At 35.3% G+C, this 24,300-nt stretch overlaps 1 protein-coding gene and 1 long non-coding RNA gene across 6 annotated transcripts; one reads left to right on the top strand and one right to left on the bottom strand.

The window, feature by feature from the left end:
* The first annotated feature begins 225 nt into the window (after positions 1 to 225).
* LOC147874039 (uncharacterized) lies at positions 226 to 7,767 on the top strand. Its single transcript, XR_015534678.1, has 2 exons — positions 226 to 400; positions 7,675 to 7,767. It is a non-coding gene; the product is annotated as an uncharacterized LOC147874039 (long non-coding RNA).
* On the bottom strand, positions 1,246 to 24,300 carry e(y)3 (PHD finger protein enhancer of yellow 3). Of its 5 annotated transcripts, none has more exons than XM_087347145.1 (13): positions 14,099 to 24,299; positions 13,416 to 13,847; positions 13,024 to 13,129; positions 11,885 to 11,931; positions 11,226 to 11,351; positions 10,818 to 11,070; positions 10,555 to 10,698; positions 9,631 to 9,902; positions 9,146 to 9,293; positions 8,760 to 8,901; positions 7,954 to 8,015; positions 5,180 to 5,292; positions 1,246 to 4,968 (listed from the first exon to the last, which is right to left on the bottom strand). In XM_087347145.1, exons 1-13 carry the CDS (start codon positions 23,802 to 23,804, stop codon positions 4,838 to 4,840), a joined length of 11,682 nt encoding a protein of 3,893 aa, XP_087203271.1. In that variant the 5' UTR covers positions 23,805 to 24,299; the 3' UTR covers positions 1,246 to 4,837. The 5 variants fall into 5 exon arrangements, with proteins under 5 accessions (XP_087203271.1, XP_087203269.1, XP_087203270.1 ...); XM_087347143.1 differs by having other exon boundaries at positions 11,720 to 11,931; positions 14,099 to 24,298; XM_087347144.1 differs by having other exon boundaries at positions 9,631 to 9,899; positions 11,720 to 11,931; positions 14,099 to 24,296.

Genomic DNA, 24,300 nt, shown 5'->3' with positions numbered 1-24,300 from the left:
TTATTTCTCCAATATGTGGAATTGGGAGGTGGGCTTGAAATTGTGTGAACGGGAAAGCAGTAAACTCCTTTATCGACTCGCCGCTGCTACCACTACACCGCCGATTTGTAATTACTGTATTTCTGGTATAGATGACACGACAATACCCGTAGCGACAAGTTACGTTATTTCGGTGGACATCTGTGTCACAAACGATGTAAACGTAGTAGGTCGCAGTAGTGTGTGCGCTTTTGATGTTAATTGTAATATGGCGTTGCGTTGTACGCGGCATTTTTGAACATTGTACCATACTTTGTTGACATGATGGACCCACGGGCTTTTCTATGGCGATTCGTGATCTGAAGCATAAAATTGTGGCAGTGAAAGGAAATGGATAGTGCTTTTCATACTTTTTCACCATGTAAGTAATGACAAATCTATTAAACTCTACATGAAATGTGTGTGCCTGGTCTAGAGCATATTATAGTTCGCATGATTCTGTGCTGCTCTCGTTGTAATAATGACTACTTAATAATTTTAATTGCATGTCCTTGACAGAAACAATAATTGTTTGCATAAAATGTAATGATAATTTATTTGTATTTAAGCATATCCAGCTGTTTGTGACTTTCTGTATATAAATGAAGTACGTAGCGTCTGAAAATGTGGGTGGAAGTACAGTGATCAAGACATTACAGTAATCTGTGATTCCATGTGGGTACATTCTCAGTATTCATCTTTCATGACCAAATGAAGTAAATGAACATAATCTAATTATTAAATTGCTGTGTGAATGATGCTTACACTTAATATTTCCTCTGCAGCCACAGACCTAGCCAAATAACAGTTAGTCCTCAGCTTTTTCTCATACATTGTATATCAGACATAAAAGCCCATACACACACAAACACACACTTTTCCTTGCCAGTGATACTAGTATTGTATTAATATGCATCCAGAAATTTACTTTTTCCAAATTTCCTGAATGATGTCTTATATGAACAAATTATTTTAATGTTGAACAAATTTCATATTAGATTTTTGCTATATTTCATATTTACAGTTTGCCAGCATTAGTATATAGAAATTTGTTGATACCATGTCATTATACAGAGAATAATGTAAAATGTAATATTTTAAACACAAGAGTAACAAAGATTAAAGATGACAGAATCAACGAAGCTATATTTAAATAATGTGGAATAGGAAAGAAACCTGACGAAATGAGAAGGGTGGTAATAAATCACTGTTTGCACAGTCAAGCTATAAAATGTTCAGAATATTTTTATTTTTTTATATTTGTGTACATTATACAAGGAAATGCTTACACAAGAGATTGTACTTTATTTCTACAGATAAATAGTACAGGATCTGGGTATTTACAACATGATTCTTAATAATAATTTATCTTTCATGCAAATCTTGATGTTTGAATCCATGTACTGTGCAATATTGTGCCTACATTGTTACAGAAATTAATTTTCTAATGTTGAGTTATTGTGATAGAATTTTAATTCATATGAAAACTGATATGCAGACCCTTGATGAATAATATAATAAAACTTAAACAATACTTTCAAAACATTAAGTAAAACTGTCTTCAGAATGTAGCCACCTTGTCCAAATTATTCTGTATCCCTTATACAACAGTAAAATATGACAGTATAAAGAACATTAATATAACACTTAGTTTATTACTTCATTGTGTGTACAAATCTTTGGCAATTACTTGCAAAGTTAAATCTCTTAACTGGTACATATAGTAAATCATGTATCATTGCACATTTCAAGTTGTATTTACTATTAGCCAATACTGAACCACAAACTATTTCATGTTAGTTCCAACTGTAGCCTTTCAGCAGGATTCATAATGTTATTTATCCAATTGCCTGTTACATATTAATCCTTCTTAAGAGGTGTACTGAAAAGCAGTTTATATATGGTGCTGCATGGACTTGGTACTTCTTTCATACTTTCACATGAAAAGTGTAACTGTTCTGAAGAAGCTAATAGTCAATAAGTTAGTCAATAAATTTTCTGCCTTGTATGGTGACCAGTGATTCATTACTGTGTTCACAGCAGTCTCATCAGTTCCTATCTTAGATAGATGAATACAGTCCACATCTTCCTGCCCCATTTCCTTCATATTTATTTCAATATCCCTCAATCTACACCCATGTTTTTCTAGTGGTCTATTCTCTTCAGACTTTTCAATCAAAATTTTGTACACATTTCTGTTCTCCACCAAATGCACTATCCATCTCATACTCCTTCATTTGAACATCCTGGTGACAGTTACCACTATTATGAGTCCAAATATTGATTGGTTTTATGAAGCAAAAATATAAGAGGTTTTCAATTCTGAAGCCAGGGATGTTCAGACAACATTTCAAACTCTTCTCAGATTTCATGCATATGTAGTTCAGTTTGTGTTCAAATTTAAATTTAAAGGGAAAAAACCTGTCACATCTGGATATACAAGAATGTTCCACTCTGCAGGGCAGATTATCACAAAATCAAACAGTGGTGCCCTTGCTGTAGTCAAGAAATGTAAGTGAGGTGTGTAATGCGCAACTTGAAATGAGCTCTAAATTTAAACATATTATTTAATATTATATTCCCACTGTATAACTAAAATACCAACAAGTATTTTCATATTCAATACCACATTTCAGTATTCATGAAGATGAAGTTCAAAAGTATGAAACGACCAGTAAACCATATATAGTAATACACACAAGAACAGTGCACCAGTAAACCAAGACAAGTGACATACATATCTGACATAGCAGAGTTGCAATTCTTGCCAAAGGGTTGATTCCACCTAATAAAACGTACATGAATATAAATAATACACCAAAACACCTTACAGCAATTTCATATAATATAGAATCACACATACTTACTGTAATCCTGCCTTAAAATTATATTTTGAAGTAGGATACCCAATATTAAAAGTTGCTTAGGAAACTTTTAAGTGGATAAATTCAGTCAGTTCTGATTAATATTCATATGTTTTGACAGAAGTGTCAACATTCTGCACACATCCCATAGAAAATACCTTAAGTATGTGGACACATCTTACAGCTTAAAAACTGCAAAATGTAATGTACTGCAAACACACTTGTTAACAATTATTATCAGTCTTGTAGAATGCTTCCATGTTTAAGGTTTCTATTTTTTTTAGCGTGTATGATCCCTTTGTGTCTGTCATCGGATCTGTGGTGACTGGTTCATTCTTTTTCATTTCTTATTTGTTTATGGCAGAAAACCCACAATGTGATGCATTGTTAACATTAGTAATTTATGCACTTCAGCCAACATTGCACAGAATTTCCTCCTGCTGTAATGCATATTATCTGCATGAAAGCTTCCCACTCTGTCTCCATATAATTATTATGTTTGTATCAAATACTGTAGTTCTTTTGCATGAAACAGAATAAGAAAGTAAATATTAGAATATTAACGTTATAATCTCTACGATACCTTTTATAACACTGAGATTCGGCATCCTATCCTTAAGAATAATACTCAGATTACTGTTATTTTATTAATCTATTGATACTGTATCAACTTCTGAGGTCACACAGCTTTGATGAAATATTGTAAAATGTTCATAATTTCTGGCATCAGGAAATTGTGGCAGTAACCTGTCTTAGGACAAACTGAGAAAAACTGCAAAACCTTAGTTAGGAGAGTGATATTTGAAATGTGTGCCTTCCAAATGTGAAAGCAGGAATACTACCCCATAAAAATTCAAAAATGTGTAATGAGTACAGCAGCCTCAATGCTGGACATAACCATAAACTAACACAGCTTATACAAAGGGCCTCAAAAAAATGCATTATAAATTTTAATGTGCAGCTTTACACAGTCATCTTTGTATGCCAATGCTAGTATAATGCTTTCATTTTCATTAGTTTGATGTTTATTTTTTAATATTCTCTTCAGTCAGAATTTTGAATTTCAAAATTTGAGACCTGTTAACTTGACAAAGCTTAGAGCCTCTGAAGGCAAAAGTCCAGCCCTGATCAGAACTTGAATGTAATGTCACATCATCTTACACAGGAAGTGAGAATGAACATGCCCACTTTATTATGCTCTCATCATAAAACTATAAGATGGGGCACAGACATTTAAAGATATGAGTTTCCACTTTCCTTCAATACAGTATTACTATCAACTGGCAACACAAACTTTTTTCTATTACCATCTTGGTACTGTTCAGTACACAATAAAAGTTATATAAAAAACATTTTCATGGCTTTATATCATATCTTCATTTGGGGGGAGTAGATTATGATAAACAGCCTGTGACTCAGTGATGAGGTTATTAAGCCTACTAACAGTATGAAACTGATACTGATAGGAGTTTGTGGGACTTGGTATCTGTACTTTGGAATAGTAAAATCGTGAAGTGTTCTTTTTGTTGCTCAAGAAGACACCTAGCAATAAATCAAGCTTTATATCTGTTTAGTATATAAAGATGCAACCTGAGTAACAAAGTCTGAGACATTAAAAAAAAGAAAACTTTATTAAAAAGCTCTGTGTCATATTTACCCTCAGACAGTGCTCACATTTATATAGCATGCTAATCTAGTGTCAGTCCAAATATGTTACAAATGGAATCTGGATAAAATGCACCATTTAAATGCAAACATTCATTAATACATAATTTCACATGTTTACTTTCAATGAAGACACTGTCACATGATAATTCCAGTATCTTTATCTAAGTTGCAACTATGTGGTACTTCACAAAGTAGTCAGTAATTTTTATTAGAAATCAATATATGAATGAATAACAATCCTCTATTTCACAAACTCATCTCTACTGAGGGGCACATTTAGTTTACTGTCACACTTTCAAAATTGACCTTGGAATCATCTTGATAGCAGGACACCTCGCTTGTCCTTTCTCCTGACAAATCTCACATAAGAAATTTGATGTTCTATCCACTTCACTACCTCCAATTGCACTACAGCATTCTGTAAAGGAAGAAACAATTTGTATTTAGTATATGGAATAGTTACCTCTTTTGTTACACCGTTTGGTCCACTCTGGAAGACACTGTTCATAGTTTTAATTTACTGCACATAATTTTCACATTGGTTAGTGATTTTAGTGTATCTGTCAAAATCTTAAAAGAAGCCTTTAATATTTCACATGAAATAAGGTTACAGTAGCCAAGGTTAGTACCTGCGTGCATCCATTTGTCGCAGACACTGCAGTTGATAAGCCCATCTTCCTCATCAGGTTTGTTTCCATAGCAACGCCAACACAGCTGACAGTAGCGACCTTTACGCCACAGCCTGCCGGGCGAAAGCAGCAGCAACCAATGAAAACCCCAGCCACACAAAGCATGCATTGCCACAAGGTTAACACATAACAATGAACAGGATCTCTACTTGTAGTTAATAACTAATATGGTCTCCAGCTATCATCGGTAGGGTACAGATACATAACCCACACATTATATTGATCCATGATCCTACACACTGTTGATTAATTAATATTGGTAAAAAAAATACTGGACACAAAATGTAGATGACACTCTTCATTAAGTTCTATTCTCTTTGGTATGACAGATTTATTTTTCCACTGTGCAATAATTCAAGTGAATTTCAGCTACTACATGCCAAAAGACATCAATGTCAATTATAAGTGAACAGTGACTACATATCCAAATAGTATTGTAAATAGTTTCATGTTCTCTAAATGTGTACAATATTATCTGCAGGTACAATATCATTCAATGTAACAAAATGTTAGCATGTTAGTTACTTTCTGGATAGTGTTCTTTTATTTTTGAAATAGTAACTACCAAATATGATGAATAATGATTAATTCATATCCGAGTGTAAAACGTGAGGTCATTAATTTTAATGGAAGCAGCACTGAATCATGATGTAATAATTACCTGATTTCAACATGCTGGCAACAAAACTGAAAGATAGTTAATTGTAATATCAGATTAAATTTTTAAATTTATGGTTTTATCATCATATAAAATGTGGGAACATTATTGTATCTCTCTCACCACCACACATAGTAGAGACAAAAGATTACAATGATTAATATTAAATAAAGTTTCTAAAAAGTGCCTATTTATGGTATGCTGTGCACTTTCTTAAACTTCATAATATTACCACGTGGTGACAGGAATTTAAATTTTTTCTCTCTACATAATGACATTCAGCATTTGTAGCTATACACCAAATAAGAAAAACTCCCATTTATGGCATTTAGGGCTAGAAGTGAATGAATTATCTGTCCATGGGACAATTATTTACAAAGGACAGTTGAAATGAGGATAAAATTAATAAAAATAAGTTTTATTGGGGAACTGAAGGCCACAGATGTAGGTAGAAAGAGATTATTTAAATTATGATTTGAATTGCATATGGAAACTTTTGTGATGGTGACTGACATTGTGAAGGCTAGACAGAAAAGTATGTGAACACAACAATTTTGCTCACAGTTGTAATGACTATTCTTCTCTTGTTTAATGGTACAGATAATGACAAAATATGCGGCAATGTAAAATGACATAAGTAAGCGCACATACTTCTAATTATTCAACATATACACGATGTCCTAACAAGATGTATACATGTTATAATATAGGACATTAACCTTGTGCATACACATATTTTAGGACATTCTGTGTGTGTTTATATACAGCATATCCCACAAACAGGATGTCCATAGTTTAACTACGTGCGCTTGGAATAATTCTGAGTTTAAAAGTTCAAATAACATGGGTCCAATCTGCAACAGTTTGTCAAGAAAATGCTCCGCACTCACTATGCATTGGCTGTGTTTGAGAAATTAGTTCACTAAGCTGTGCACATGGCACACATAGGCAAGACACAGGCCTGTCAGTGCTTTAACACCACCTGAGATCTTAGCACTTGCATTTCCTACAGGAAGAGCTGTCATTGATGTTGGAAGATGTTCCTCTGCTAACCAGGCAAGAGATGTGGCTGCAGCAAGATGGCCCACTACCCCATTTTGGTAGGCAGGTGACTGCATTTCTGAATCAACAGTTTCCAGACTGTTGGACTAGGCAAGGTGGTTAGTTGCTTGGCCAGCGAGATCACTAGATCTTTCGCCCTTGGACTACTTTCTCTGGGGTCACATGAAATCCCTGGTGTATGTCATCAAGTCAAAGAGCAGGGCTGAACTGCTGAACCGAATAACGGACTCCAGTGCTAGCATCAAAAATAATCATGACTATGTAAAGAGGGCTGTTACTTCAATTAAATGAAGGGCTCAAATGTGCATCAACAATCAAGGTGGCCATTTTGAGTCACGCAAATAACATAACTGAAAATGCAATTTATAGTATAGTATAAACTTAATAATAATAGCAATAACAACAATAATAAAAATAATAACAAGAACAACAAAGTAACCTAAAATTAAATGGAAATAATGTAAAAGTTACAAATGCAATAAAATACTCATTCTCATTTTCTTGACAAACTGATGCAGATCGGACCCACGTTTATTTGAGCTTTTCGAATCAAAATGATCCCAAGAGCACACAGTTATACTAGGGACATCCTGTTGTGGGACCCCCTATATACGTGTGTGTGTGTGTGTGTGTGTGTGTGTGCGCACACGCACACACACACATAAAGACTGCATCTATCAATTTACATATTGATGTGTTAATCATGGTCTTGTAGGTGTTTTGGAAGATAAATGGTAACACCTACAAGACAACATGGCTTCACAACTCAGAAGACTACACTCGATATCTTCATAGCTTTGAGAACCTGGAATTTATATTTTGAGTGGCATATTTTTCTGAAAGGTGAGAACAGTGATATTAAAATTTTAGCAAATCATTCAGCAATTACTTGACTTAGCATGCATCAGATTGTGGTTAGAACTAAAATACAAGCAAACAAGTACATAGGAGTTAATTATATACATAAAGTTAACAAAACAAGTGCAACACTTACTTTGAGCAAGGGACGCAGAGAGTCTGAGCATATACACGTGTTCCTTTTTCTCCTTTCTTGTACTAATAAAGAAAACATAAACATACTTTATAAATTAAATTTGTCATGCTATTGTTGTTTAACAAATATTTAATTATACCAACTATTTCTTTCATTTCCAATTCAGCGCATTATATAATATGTCACTTTAAAAGGGTAACATTACAGCATTAAACATAATGAAAACTTCAATTTAACAAATCCCTTATTACACTATAACAGAGTCATGCATATAACGTTACAGAAACAAAGTAAAGGAATAATAACAATGTTAAATTCACACACTTGGACAGATAGGAGAACCTTTAAAATGTCATGACAACATGGCGCAATACACCAGAACCTAGAAGACAGAATCTTCATACTTGCCACCATGAGAACCTGAATTCATACGCATGTCTCTCTGTTCAGCAGAAAGGACTCTGTTGCTTTACCTCACAAACCACATACAAGTTTAAAAGGTTTTCCTGTAGCATCTTAATATTCATTTTAACTGACCCATAAAGAAGGGCCAATTTGTAGATATGACCTTCAGTCCTGCACAGTGCAACTTCAATCACTTCAATTGGTAAAATCAAAAGTTACCCTTTCAACACTTTTCCTCTTCAGTTCTTACTTTTTTAGATTAAGAGAATCAAAATATCTGAGAAGGTATAATACATCTTTTGCAAAGGGTAATATTTTTACAGACCAAACAGGAATTTTATTCATATATTTGCTCAGTTGTCCATCTTTATAACAGATAAAATAACAACACAGCGTGTTACCTCGTGCTGCCACTGAGCATTGGGTGTGTCTGCACTGTTCCCTGCTGGCTCTTGTGTTCCACATGAACCGCAAACTGCACACTCCTTACAATGCCATCGACCACTTGGAACTCGACGCAGTCCGACACAGTATATATGATACCTGCATCAAATAACAATGAAATTTATCAGTAAGAAGTTTCACATGTCATTAACTTTACGGGTATGTCACTTCAAATTAAAAAAAACTCTTGGACAAATGGAAATCTTTGTTGTTGAAGACTTAAATTACCTCCAAAACCAGCAAATTTAAAAAGTTGTTATAAACACTTTTGGAACATCAATGTACTCCGACAGAATCTTTACAATTTTGTTTTGGTAATGTACCATCAGTAATGTAAGCATACCCTCTGTCACACATATCACAGAACAGCATTTTGTCCTCATCAGCTGGATCTTTACATTGTATGCAGGTCTTGCAGTCTGTGCACTGCCAATCATAACGTTTGATATGCGGAACCATGTCCAGGGTAAGGTCCAAACAGCTTGGATGACCTACATAATACAAAAGAATCAAAGCAAAAAAGGTCAAATTACAATTCCTTCATTTCTTGGATGTTCCAGAGCAGAATAAATACGCAACACTTTGTCAAAAGAAAAGTTATGAACTGGCAGCATCTTACCACATGCAGAAAAATATACTGATGAATTAGTGAAAAATTCAAATACCACAAATTTAATTTATGCAATTACAATATGAAAAGTCTCAGAATTTTTTACATATGGCACTGTGGTCAAAAGAGACAACCTTTACACTGAAGACGTTATACTGTTTTTATTCATTTCTTTATAATGTTATTTCATATCCAAAGCATAATTTTTTTTGACTCACCGCTAGATGTGCACTGGGCACAATGAATAAGAACCTCTGGTTGCCCATCCTTGTTCTTGGTGTAATCTCCACTGCACACTTTACAGATTGCCCCTTCATGATCCTTATCTTTTTTCTCCTCCTTTACTTTGACAGAATTTGTCTGGTCTTTATCACCATCTTTATCTCCAGATTCTTTGACTGGTTGTTCCTGACCGTTTTCAGGAATGGCATCACCAGCTGCTGAACCTGTCACCTCTAAGTCCTGAGTCTCCTCACTTGACGTGCTACTGCTTAAAAAAAAGTCTCATTTCCAGAGCTGATAAATATAAAATGAAGTGGATACATTATATTTACCATCAACCTCGCCAAAACAGGGAACATCCTTCTCAATCACACTGAACAAATACGGCAAATGTATGGTGTAATGTGTACCACTTACAACAAGAACTTAGCCATAATGTAAGTTATTTAATGCACTAAAATTCAACAAAAGTTTCATGCATGCATACCCACAGATGCCCACTATGCAGGAAGCAAATTTTAACAAACTAAAACAAATTACTGATAAACAAGTCTCTGTAAATGTAAGTCTGAGAGACACTCATGTAGACAGAATGGACAAACAGTACAATAATTTTAAAACTAATAAAGAGTACAGTATTTATATTCTAAAGTCCAAGAAACCATCAACACTAATTGTAGAAAGTCATCATCAGTACCCTTTAGCATTGTTGAACTGGAAACATTAATTTTTGCAGTTTTGTTTTTAATTCCATTCTTACATGTCTGCTAGTTGATATTGGTGAAATCTGGTAATGGATAATGCACAGCTGCATATGCATACACACAAAGAAAGATAAACTGTTTTTCATTTCCTGAACTTCTAGGATTTACTTCCTATACCTTGGCACCACAGAGTTTCTCTTGGAAAATGGATCCTACCTTGAGTCATCAGACGAAGTTGAATCATCAGAGTCTGACTGACTGTCATCAGAACCAGCACCTGGTTCTTGCCTCTCATTAGGCTTCATTGGACCATACAGAACAGTATTAAGCGGGAAATATCGCAGCTCTGTTGGAGTATAGCTGTAAAATATTCAATACAAAGCAACTCATCATACATAATTGGTAAGTACAAGAACTTATAATTCCAGTATGGCTCTTGCAAATTTTAAAGCACAGCTTAATATTTCATTTACCCTCACCTCTTATAGAAATCTGTATACTGGCCAGGGATAAGTGACAGAGGATATGGACCTGGTTTAGTTGACTTTTTGGCAACAGTTTTAGCAAGTCTGGTGCGAGGATAATGGATGGTGAAGCTTTGAAGATCAAAACAGCATTGGCGCTGATCTCTACGTGACTGGTTGAAAGTTGAATTCCATGCAGCAGCTGACCTAACAGCTCTGTCCTTGTAATCCAATTTGTTTTTCTCAATACTTGTTGCAGCCGAGATGGCTGAAATGAGATGAAAGAAAATTATTTATGTAAAGGATATCAAAGCAATAACAGCAAATCACCCAATAGCAGGAACAGAGCCATGGGCAGAGTCTTATATATTATTATATAATAAATCAATCCCTGTTCCAAACCTTTTTAAAATCAATCAATACCTTTCTGCTTGGTCGTAAATTCCTTGGCTTGACGCTCCCTCATAAAGCGACGATACTCTTCATATTTCTGCTGGAAGTCTGAATACATTATATCCAGAATTTCTGCACTGTTCACTGCTGTCAGTCCTTCAGAACAAGACAAAGTATTATAGAGGATACACCTTGAAAACTATTTCACCAAAAAAGATTACCTTTACAACACTCAAACCAATTAGGACTAGTACAAAATGGCCACACAACAAAATCTTTAGTCTTTGCACAACTTACTGACCTTGTAAGACTCATATAAAGATTAATTTTGATCTAAATGGGGTCATGCTGACAATTACAGGCAATATTAATTGATGATTATGTTATTTAGCAGTGTTATTTCAACTGTACAGGTTAAAGCACTGAATAGATGTTAGCTTCTGAATACAAGTCAACAGAGTTAATGCTGCACCAACAATGTCTACTTTGAAATAAGATCACAACAGATATGAAAACATAACTACCTAAGTCACACATTGACTCTGTAACAAGACCTTTCTCTCTTAGATATTTCTTCTCTTCAGCTTCCACAGTGCGTCGTTTCAAGTTAGGATATTTTCTCTTGAAAGATTTTACTCCTAAATATTCTGAGATCTGTTCCTGTATCATCAGGTTCTCTCCACCCTTACCTGGTGGCCATCGGTACTCAGTCACCTGCTCGACTGTGAATTCCTTTCTGTTGATGTAACAAAAGAAAACAAAGTTGCATTTGAGGTTTTCATGGTAGTGAGTCTGAAGATGGCTGTCTTCTAGATTGTTGCACTGTGTAGTCTGGTATAAGCTTACTGACATTTCAGCAGTCCTTGATGCCTCATCACCTTAATGATAGAGGCAGCAAGGACTTCTGAAATGTCAGTAAATTTCTACCAGATTACAAGGTGCAACAACCCAGAAGATGGCCATCAAAATAAAAATCTTTTACATAAAACATAAAATAAAAAAGCTACGCACTTTTCATTATTCAAGCATTACCTTGGACTTAGGACGCTATCTAGATACTCATATTTTTAAAACTATCAGTACAAAGTAATATGGACACATTTTATCAACAGAGTTCTTCATATAGAAGTTCTGCAATATAAAATACATTATTAGCAGAGGTTATACTCTACATGATTTAACACCACATAAGAAAATTTAAATGTGAATGTATCAGTATCAGTGACCTTTGAAACTGGAAGTGTATCCAACAAGGACAGTGAACTCTCCACTAAATGTTTCTGGATTTGCATACAATTTCTATGGTTTCAGACCATTACTTTAATGTCAAATCTCCTCTGTTACAATTTCCATGGCTCCAAACTACTCAGTATTAAAACCCCTCCTTTTATGGTGTTCCTCAGCTTAGTGTTCAAATCAATTTTTTTTCCAGAGAATTTTAATGCACAGCAATCTTTCATGAATTGCAATTTTGCCAATCATGGATTTCAAGTTCATGGCTTTTCATTTGTGCGGACAAAATCAGTTAATTCTGCATCAATAGATTACATCTCCTGGATACAGAGTTGTAATGACACTGTAGGGCACTGAACTTTCCAGCTGTTATGTTCTTCAGGAACGTAACCCTTCAATTAGCAAGGGTCTAATGTACTTCTTTCTGAAAATATTTAATGCATCTAAATTCTGCAGTAGAAGCCAAAATGAAACCAAGACCAATTCAGACACTGTAAAAGATGGAATACATATGTGACCTTGAGTGCCTATAATATTGCAGTGAAAATGATCTAAACTGATTTGATTTTTTTATATTTTGCCGAAGTTCCACTACCTTTCTCCATCTCCAACTTCAATGCGTCCCTTCTTTTTCATGCTCTCAGTTGCTGCTGTGCTAATTGCACTACCTTGTGATTCTTCACCTGGTCTATCAGTTCCAACTGCAACAGCATACATTCACATAGGTTAATTATATACACTTCCACTTGTTTCCACATTTATCATCCTATAACTGTCTCTCTCAAACTCTACCAAGGAAAATAAACAAAGCTACAAACTACATGTTGGATTAAAAAAATATTTATATAAGCAGCCTTACACTTTCCACCAATAACTACAACAGTAACACTAACATTCCACCTGAACACAATTTAAATGAGATGGAAACAAAACCTTTCATTTTAAATCACTTAGTTCTGCTAACAACTAACAGCATTGTACCCATACCTGGGGGAGGTAATGTCTGTGAGTGGCTACCACCTTCTACACTCATTCCTGTTTCTTCTTCAAATACCTGAACAGTGCCATCATCTGATGTAGGATATGATGAGGGTAAGCCAGTGGTAATTTTAGGAGTTAACAGCATATCTGTTGGAGCTACTTGCAACCTCACTTTAACAGATGTTTCAACTGAAACTGATGCAGGGGGTGTTTTTGCTGAAGTAGTTGAAATGGGATGTACACGAGCATAAACAGGTTTTACAGGTTTATTAGGAGTAGATGAAGTGGCAATTAAACGAGATGGTAGTTTGGTTGGAACAGCTGAAGTAGGTTTGGCTGTTGGAGACAACTTTTCCGTTGATATGACAAAAACATCAGCTGGGTGAAGAAATTCAGAAGCTGGTTTTATTTCTTCAACCTTCTTCTTACGCCCAGGTGCTGAAAAGTAATATATACAATTTGTCTTAAATGTTAAGAATTTAACCTCAACAAATAAATAACATAATTTATTTTGAATAGATCCGTGTAACTGACTGGAACTGTACAAGTGGGTAAACGTTCTTCATAACAGCCAGAGCGGTGTTTCACTCACAGCTCTGAGATTAAATTAAATGGGTGATATATTGTTCTGACATACACATTAGGGACTGAATTCAGGTGGCTCTACTCCAGTGCTTTCAGCTACTTACCCTTTCCTACTCTTGGTTTCCTCACTTTGACTACCACTGGTGGTCTCTCTCTTCCTCTGCACATTCTCTTGGGTCGTAATACCTGCTCTAGAGGGGGTTCTATTACAGGTACAACAGCAGGGACCAAAGCTGTTTTCCTTGGACGTCCACGTCCCTTCTTTGGTTCTGTCTTCACCACTTCATTTTCAACAGATTTCACTTCTGGTGATTCCTTCTTTATATGATAGTCAGGTACAATCATCTCAACATCTACAATTTTTTCGGCAGTCACTTCAAGTGAACTATTGGGCTGGTTTTCTCCCTTAATGATCATCACATCCTGGAAATGTGACTCTTTCCCTACTAAAAACTGACAGGGATGATTACTGGCAGCTGACAATTTGTGCATGGCTTTAGATTTACAAATCTGCACATCTTCAGATACAGCTGAGCTGGATACACTTGTTTCCATAATTTCAGTTTGACATCTTGTTACAGAAACATTAGAAACTTCAGATACCTTCCCACTGGATACTGCTTTTCTTGGAGCAAAGCTTATTGACAAATCACCACTCAGAATAGTAGAAGTCCCTGGACCCATCTTAGATAATATTTCTCTGAGCTTTCCTTCCACAGCCGTTTGTACAAATGTTTCTCCTTGGCTCACTCTCTTATCATCAGCCTTTGTATGTACAAATTCAGAACTGCCTTTCTGGTTGTGTTGCAAAATAGATTCTTGAATTTGAGACTTAGATACTTTACATTCTGATTCAGAATCACATTTCATTTCACATTCAAGTTTATTTTTTTTACCAGGGCACTCCTCTTCTGGTCTTCTGCTCTGTAATGTCTCTCGTCTCTTTAAACTTTTCCAAGATATCTGTGGGTGTTTTTCTTCAGTCTCTGAATTATCAATAATTTCCATATAGTTTCCAGACTTCCCTGGTTCAGAAGGCAGGTCTTTAGGAGCTTTTGATATTTCAGTAGCAGTTTCTGTAGATGAGGTTACATGGCTTTCTGGCTTTTCACAAGCAGCTATTTGTATGCAGCTTTCTGATTTTTCAGAAGTAGCCATTTCTTCAGTCTTCACTCGTTTTGGAGGAATTTCAACAAGGTATTCTTCTTCAGTATTAAGTCTCTTCATTTCATCACTAGATGTTTGCTTAGAACTGTCACTAAAGCGCACCGATTTAATTTTCTTCCTCTTCACAGACCAGGCAGCCTCTTTTTTAAGAGTCAGTGTTATTTTCTTTGTTTTTCCTATTTCAGAAGACATTACCTCAGATAACTTAGTTTCCTGATTACCTGAAAGCTGATTTGCTGATGCACCAACAGCTTCTGCAAAAACTGGCTCCTCAGATTTTGTTGAATCCCTTCTAAGTTTTAAAGTAATTTTTTCCACCTTTCCTTCTTTTGCAACTGAATTAGTTCCTGAATCTACACTTTTCTCTTCTTCTGTCTGTGTACTAGTTACTTCTGAATCTCCTTCAGGACGTTCTGGTTTTCTAAGTTTTAGGGTTAGTTTTTCTACTTTACCTTCTTCTTTTGATGAAACTATATTTGATTGTTCTGGGTTTTGAATATCTAATGAACTAGGTCCTTGATCTGCTACTTTCTTCTCAGTAATTATTTCTGAAGCTGCTGAATCTTTTTTAAACTTTAAAGTAAGTTTTTCAACTTTGTTCTTTTCTTTAGGGGCTGAGTCTGATTTAATTACTATATCAGGTTGTTTGGATGATTCTGCTTCTCTTTCAGACACCACAGAAGATGTCATAGTATCCTTTTTCAGTTTTAATGTTAACTTTTCAAGTTTGGGTTCTTCATGATGAAGTGGAGTGCATCCTTTTGTTGTCTTGGTCTGTCCCTGTTTTACAGCTGCTGGAGTTACTTCTTGCTTTATAGGATCCTTTTTTAGCTTCAGTGTTATTTTCTCTACCAATTCTTTAGTTAGTGATGCAACATTTGCTTCTGACTGCTTGTGTTTAATATCAGTGATCCTGGTCGGCATAATTGTAGTATCATGACTTGACATTATCTTAGATGATGTAGCAGTCATTTCAGGTTTGGTTCCTTCCTTCTTTAATTTCAAAGTTATTTTTTCCACTAGAGGATCATCTTTAGGTGTCAGTGAAACATTTACTTCCGGTTTTGGCTGTTTAACTTCTGATGCCTTGATTCTAGTTATTGTAGTTTCAGGGCAAATATCTTCCTTTGATGTTGTAGTTGTAGTGCCATCTCTCTTTAGTTTTAATGTAAGTTTTTCTATTGCAGGCTTATCTTTCAAAACAGGCAAAATAGGTGTCTCTTGGATTTTTCCATCTTTCAGCTTGATTGGAGTAATAACTGTTTCTTGGTTGATGTTATCTTTGGATGGTGAAACAAATGCTTCTGATCTGGATCCATCTTTCTTTAATTTTAGAACTATCTTATCTGATGGTACTTCTTCTTTAAGCAGTGAGCCTAGGGTTTCCGGTAATTTAATTTCCATCGACTGGACTGGAGTAACAGAGGTGTCTAGACATGTAGTATCTTTGGATGTTACAGCAATTGCTTCTTGCTTCACTCCATCTTTCTTCAACTTCAAAGTGATCTTTTGAGGCTTGCTTTCACCCTGTGATGTACATGAAGCTACACTTTCTACCTGCTTGACTCCAGGTGATTTTGTTGTGATCACTTCTCCTGGATATGATGTCACCATGGAAGTGGTTGCAACTATAATATCAGGATGAGCTGGGTCTTTCTTAAATTTTAAAGTAATTTTCTCCAACTTTGGTTCTTCTATACATTCTTTTTGGATATCATCAGTTTTTGATATGTCTTTCTTTAATTTTAATGTCAATTTTTCTACTTTGGCTCTTTCACCAGCATTTTCTGATTTGTGTGATGGTTCAGCAATTACTGCAGGAGAGGCAGTTTTAAATGAGAAAGAAGAATAATCCTTTTTTAATTTAATGTTTATATTTTCATGTTTTGGCGAGATGGTGTTTACAGACTGTTCAACATCTGATGAAACTGTTGAAGTCCAAGATGATTTTGAACTTGTTCCATCTTTTATAAATGAATCTGAACCAACTTCTTTGTTGAGCTTCAATGTTAATTTATCCACCTTTACATGTTCTTCAGGCATTACTATTGCGTCTGGTGATAGCACTTTGGATTCTACAGAAGATTTTGGTTTACAAACTGGGTGTGTGGTTGCTGTAGTCTGTTTTGAAATATTTTCAAAATTCAACTTTGATTCTGGTTCCCCTTGCTTCACAACTGAACCTGAAGATTCTCTGGATGCTGTCATGTCTTTAGTAATCTTTAGAATAATTTTGTCTTGTATATTTTTTTCTGATTTTGATTCTCTCATGTCCAAAGTTTTTTGTGCGCCACTTTTAGATGACGTATCAACAGGAATTTCAGATTTCCTCTCAGTTGAAAATTCTTGCAGCTGAACTTCTTGATAAAGTTTGTCTTCTTTCTTTGACCCTTCCAAATGGAGCTTACCTTGAACAAGCTTTGGCTCTGCTTTCTCTTCTAAATTAACATGCTTAACCATTTTCACATCAAATAAATTTTTCAACATCTTGTCACCTTGTTTCGGAGCCAGAGTATCTAGTGTCAGTGTTAATTTAGCTGTATTTGTTAAACTTTCAGGTTTTAAAATTACTGATGATATTTCTGATTGGACAGATAACACATTTTCATTTGATGAATATGCCTCTGCAATTACTTTTTCTCTGCTGGCTGAAAATGAAATATTTTCAGGGTTTATCTTCTTAGTTCGTAATTTTAATTGAGGCTGTACTGGAAAGTTTTTGTCATCTGATGGTTTAGATTCCAATATGTTAGATTTTAATTCAGCTGTACTAAGTGCTATTGGTTTTGTCTGTGAGTGTTGTGGATGTTTATCAATCAAAGATATTTTTTCAGATATTAATTCCTTAGAAACTGTGTCTACATGTATTTTGTCTGTTCTTTCTGCCTTTTGTTTGCCTGAAGAACTTGAAACGTCTGCTTTAATTAAATCTCTGTAAAATATATCCTTGGTCTCTTTACATTGCACTGTAGAAATAACTGATTCTCCCTTGTAAATTTCTGTATCTGCTGAATGTGGAGTGGCTATTTCAGATGTTTCTAACCTTGTTTCTGTGGAAGCTTTCTGAGTTATCTCTTTTTTGAGAACATTTAAATGACACTTTCCCATATTACTTCTACTTGTTCGGTCAACTATTTCTGGAACAACTTCTGGAACATTTGATGTCTGTATTTTGCTCTCTTGGTCTTTAATTTTAGTGGTACTGAAAAGTGGACTTCTGTCATTTGGTTTAGCTACTGTTTTAGTTGTGATGCTGGACAATGGTTTCTCATGACCTTTCTCCTTAGTGCGTAACTCTGAACTTTGAACTACAGACATTTGACTTTCTTCATTTTGTTGCTTAATTACAACCTCCTGCAAGACTTCTTTCAAAATGTTTTCTTTTTTTAGTAACTTTGTTTCATTTCTGCCAGATCCAGAAACTGTTTTTATATCTGCCACATCTTTAATAGAACTTTTCATGGGTCGTATCAATTTTGGTTTCTTAGCACACTCACTAGCTGTATGTTTATCTGTAACATCTTGTAATTTGGTAATCTTGTAATTTTCCTCTGGCAGAGCACTGTCTTTTTGAAGTAACAATCCAGGTTGTTCAAGGTTTTTATCCTGTTCTGGTGTAGTCATACTTTGCACTAATGAATCTTTAAGTTCATTTGATGTGAAAGTAGCTGAAAGTGATAACTGTGGTATCTCCACATGCTTAACATTTGTTGGTGCTGACCTTGTAACTTCTTTTGATGCCTGCTGTGAATCTGCTGACTTCTGAATGTCTTTGGGTGTTAATGGAACTTTTTCTTTCAATGGAAATGAACTTGATTGTCCTCCATGAGCTACTAAACTTGGAATGTCCTTAGATGATGCTGTTTTACTTGAATGTCCAAGCTCTTCAGTCTGTTCTGTCAGTGCTGCATTTAGAAATTCTGGGTCTCCAACATCTTTAAGTAGGACTGACATAGGATGATCTGATTCCTTCATTCCTGTAGATTGAGTTATAGTTGGAAGTCTGTGTTGTCCACTTTCTGACAGAGTTCTACTTAAACTATCTGTATTTGGAAGCTCTAGCTGTTTAATTTCTCCTGGAAGAGTTGACATTGAAAATTCTGCTGTTTTAATATCTTTTACCAAAGCTGTAGTTTTTGGACCTACAGCTTTCTTAGATGTACACAAAATTTCTGCCTTGTCTACTTTCTTTACCAGGGTTTTTCTTGGAACTTCTCCTGGTTCAGTATGAGCTGGGAATTCTGATTGATCACATTCTTTTGATGCAACTTTACATGGAAGATCTTCTTTAAGTTTCTCTGCAGTAATCTTAATACCTTCTTTTGATGACATATTATGACAAATGTCATCATCTATCTGAAATGTTATGGAACCTGGTATTTTAATTTCTTTATAGAGTTTTGAAAATGTAGTTTCTTTACATTCCTCTTGGGATGGACTCAAAGCTACCTCCACAGTAGGATCTTTGAACAATGTAGAATTTGAGGGTTCTAATTTTGTTACTTCTCTAAGCATTGATGATGAATGCTCAGATGTATTACTTTCCTTTGACCCTGATAAGACTGGTCGGACCAGTTTAATTCTTCGTTTTGTTGGAGGTAACACAGACAACTTCAGCTGGTCAGGAGAACTTGAACAAGAAGTTCTAGTCAATTTCTGTGTTTTTTTCTTTGGTGAACCTGTAGCAATTTCAATTGCAAGGTTTTCTCTTGTCTGTTTCTCTTCTTTCTTATCTACGTCTTCTGACAAAACCATCTGTTCAGTAAGGATGCTGTCCTCTTTAAAAATGGTTTGTTTAGTTGGTGATGTTTCTTTAATTCCCATTGTAGCTGCATATTCTGTTTTTGGCAGTGCCTCCTTTGCAGACATTGAAATTTCTTCTAGGTTCACGTCTATTGCAACTGATGTACCTGTTCTGTGTGACAAATCCTCAGTTTTTACTGGCAAATTTGCAGAAATGGAAGGTTTCCTGATAACAGATACAAGGTTTTCTTCATTAGCACAATCCTTTATTATTTCTATCAATCCTTCAACAGCAGTTATATCTGCTGTTTGTTCATTTGATTTAGATGATAATGTCACTGTTGATAAGGCAGCTTCCTGCACCGACACCAATTTTGCTTCTGATGGAGAGGTATCACTTGCTGTCAAAGATTGTTTAGGGACAACTGCTTCCAAGTCAGACTTATCTGGCATCTTTGAAATTGCTTTTTTGATTGTCTCCTTCATCGCAGCTGCTAAATTTTCAGCAAAGACAGGAAATTCTTTATCCATAACAGTCTGCATTTTTAAAGATGGCATTCCTGACACAGGACTTTGAGAATCTGTAGGTGTCTTTTGTTTAGCTATTACTTCTACAAATCTTTTCCTGATAATTTCTTTATCCTTGTTTCTTGGTGATATCACACCAGATACACCTTCATTTACCTCCAGAGCCTCCATAACATTAGCATCGTCTTTGTCTGGTGTTCTTACACTACTGACTGAAAGTTCATTTTTCTGTGTGTGTGCGCCAGAAGTACAGGTTTCCTTTTTTAACACTGGTAGTTGTATGGTAGCAGGTGAATAAGTTTCTTTCGTTTCTTTTGATTCTTGTAAGCCTGAACTATCATTATCTCTGTCTGTTACATCTGGACTAATTAATGAAGTATTTTCTTTCTCTGCTGATACTTGTGTATTAGTAACACAAATTTCTTTTTCCTTTGGCAAAACTTGTATTTCAAAAGGAATAGTTTGTTCTTTTGAAGGAACACTAAGAGCTGCATGGTGCTCAACCTTATCTGGTACCTGTTTACTAACAGTTAAAGTTCCTTGAATGTCAGAAACTAAAGATTCTTTCTGTGCCTGTGACACAACTGAAGTTTCCTTTTCAAGCTCTGATGCTTGAATACCAGTGATTGATGCTTCTTTTGCTGACAAGTGTTTTTTAAGAATGGCTTCTTTCTGTTTTACTAATACTTCAGTGTCAACAGCTGAATGTGCTTTTACTTTTATTTGTGTCTGTATGACTGACATTTCAGTTTCTTTTCCTGACACCTGAATGTCAACAGCTGAATTTTCTTTCAGTATAGCTAATGATGTATCTTTTTCTTTCATTGGTACTTTGTCCATAACTGAAGTCCCTTCACCTATTGGAAGTGATTCTATTCCAATAACTGGCGTTTCCTTTTCTTCTGTTAAAACTTTTAAACCATCATTCAGCAGTTTTTTCTCTCTATGCATTTCTGTAACAAGAAGTGAAGTTTCCATTCCTTTCACTGATGTTTTTATGTTTACAACAGAATCTTTATCTTTAGTTGATGATATATTCCCTTTCCATGTAGATACTTCTGTATGAATTGAAGATTCCTTCCTTGTTGTAGGTGCACCTGTATCATATACAGACTCACTTCCTGCTGATGCTTCTATGGCAAGAACAGAAGATTCTTTTCGTGTTTTTCCTGATTTTATGACAACTGATGATTTTTTTGTAGTTAGTAGTGTTTCTTTGAAAACATGGACAGGTTCTTTCTTTGTTGTTGGAATATCTGTAACACTTGAAGATTCTTCTCTTCTTTGTGCTTTTGTGACAGATGAAAAATCTTTTCTATTTGATTTTTCTGAAACATCTGAAGATTTATTATTTGAAGCTTCAGTGACACCTAAAGATTTTCTTTTCTCTGTGGGTACATCTGTGACAACACATGAAAACTTCTTGGCTACTGCTGGTGTATTTGAGTAAGTAAATGAAGATTTCTTGTTTGTTGTGATCATTTCCTTTAAATCTTCTAATAAATTTGTTCCTGAACATACAGACAGCTTTCCAGCACTTGTAACTGTTTTTCCAGCTGATGAGGCAAGTTGTGCAGTATGTTTCATAATTGTTTTGGCAACAGGTTTACTTAACATTGTTTCTGACTGTACCATGGAATCAGTAGGTTGGTGCAAATTGTTGTCTGTAACTGTTGATGGTGAAGCATTTCCCAATATTATCTGTTCTGTTTTCTCTTTGCTTTTATCAGACAGGCTAGGTGACGGTATAGACATTTTAACATTCCCCTTCAATTTACTTTCAGAAATTTCACCTTTCAAATTTTGGTTAGATACATTGGAATCTGAAATTACTTTCTCCTGGAGATATTCTGATGAGGTTGAACTGCTAGTTTGATCCTTAGTGAGTATGTTGAAGTTTTCATTTGAAGAACTATTAGTAGTACTACATTCACCTGTCTGATTTGTAGAATCATGTGTATATTTCTGTTCTTCAACAGTGGAAGAGCCTGGAGAAGGAATTTCATCATCAAAAGGTGAGTAGTAACTTGATTTAATCAAATCTAGAGCAGAAGACAACTGTGGTACTGTATTAACATTTGTTGTAGTGTTTAAATTACTTTCTTGATGTCTTGTAAAAACAGTTTTGTTCACAATGTCTACATCTTTGCTGGATGACACACAGTCTTGTATTGGGTTTGATAGAGAATTATGATTCTTTGGTTTTTTGGAAGTACACACTGACTGTTCAGGAAAATTAACATGAGATTCTTGTTTACTGGTTGAAGGTTCAGGCAAAGGGCTGTGTGTTTGCCCCTCTGAATCAGAAGCTTGAGATTCACAACTTGCTTGTTCAACAGGCCTGGTTTCAGCAGCAGATTTAACCTGACCCCATCGCTTTCTTTGCCAAGGAATATTAATATCCTTCACACATGTAGTAGAAATGCCTGAATTCTGTGGTGCAGTTTCAATGATTTTAGAATCTCTTGTATGACTCTGAGATGTATGCATGTCTTGAACAACCTCTTGAACAGATGTTCCACATACAGATTCTGCCTTTGTGGTACTGAGAACTGATATATTGTCTCCTGATGTACATAAAACATTTCCTGTCCCCAGTGTGACAGAATTGCTTGTTGAAACCAAGTTTCCTACATCCTCTTCTGTTGTTGAAACTTCTTCTTCAGTAAACAGTATGCTTTCATTTTCATTATTACTTCCTTCTGCAAGCTCAATAGTTGTGCTGTCAGGATTCCAGGAGCAGATTTTTGTTTGACTACTCAAGACATCAACTGATACAGCATTTTCTGAGGCTTTTGCAGATGACACATTTACTGACTGTGGAATTTCCAGCTGTAACTCTGTATTATCAGTTGTTGACATTTCCACATCCTGCATTTCTTCTTGGTTTTCATAAGACATCATAAAAGTTGTAGGTTCTGATGTTGTTGATATTACAAAATTTTCATCTAGTAAAACAATTTCACTGTCTTCGATGATGTTAAGTAACTGTATGTTTTCACCTGGTATGTGTTGAAGTACTCGTGCACCTACATCAAGAAGGCTTTTGTGTTCTACAGCAGCAGCATCTTGACTCTGTACTGTGCCAACATTTTCTGTATTATCACTCAATTCTCTCTGCACAGCCTCTGACTTGCTATGTACTTCTAGACCACCCTGTCCTGCAGAGGCACCTGATGTATCTGGTGAATCAGAATGAATAAGTTCTTCTTGTATTAAAGAAGAGGGTTCAATACTGCCAGTTCCAGTTTCTATACAGTTATTTGAGAGGGTACCGACTGTAAGATTATCATTACATGTTGATGACACCTCACCTTCCTTCTCATTCTCATTATTTAAACTCCCATCAACGTGTGACTCAGCCACATCCATTGTTGGATTTACTGTAAAGCAACTCTTGTACCAGACTGAAGTAAATATGTCATGTTAACCAATACAGAATCTGAAAATGCCACTATTTTCTAAATTAACACAATACAACAGTACTATTTTCTGGCTAAATTGTAGAAATTACTTTTCTGTTACACTACATATTAAGTTGTGTGCGCTCAAACACCGGTAATGTAAGTTATTTACGTTTATATTCGGTTTATTTACGATTTACAACACCGTACCTCAAAAATAATAATAAACTTCACATTGATGCTGAACTAAGTGAAGATTTAAAACACTTTGGGTGGTGTGCCATTTAACAAATAATATTATGTTTACGTGTTTCCCTTAATATACAACGCAAGATGTTATTTTGTGATTCCAGAACTATAATTTATAAACTCTTAAGAGAAGACACGTGATATTAAATTTAATTTTACATTTCTGAAATGTTAATACACTGAATTTCGTTCCACATTTATAGTACGAGATGGCA

Source organism: Zootermopsis nevadensis, unplaced genomic scaffold, assembly GCF_977971745.1.
Source record: "Zootermopsis nevadensis isolate Lab colony 2312 unplaced genomic scaffold, Znev_1.0 Znev_ptg000011l, whole genome shotgun sequence".
Lineage (NCBI taxonomy): Eukaryota > Metazoa > Arthropoda > Insecta > Blattodea > Termopsidae > Zootermopsis > Zootermopsis nevadensis.
The sequence above is the reverse complement of the archived record's forward strand: the minus strand, read 5'-3'. Positions and strand labels throughout refer to the sequence as shown.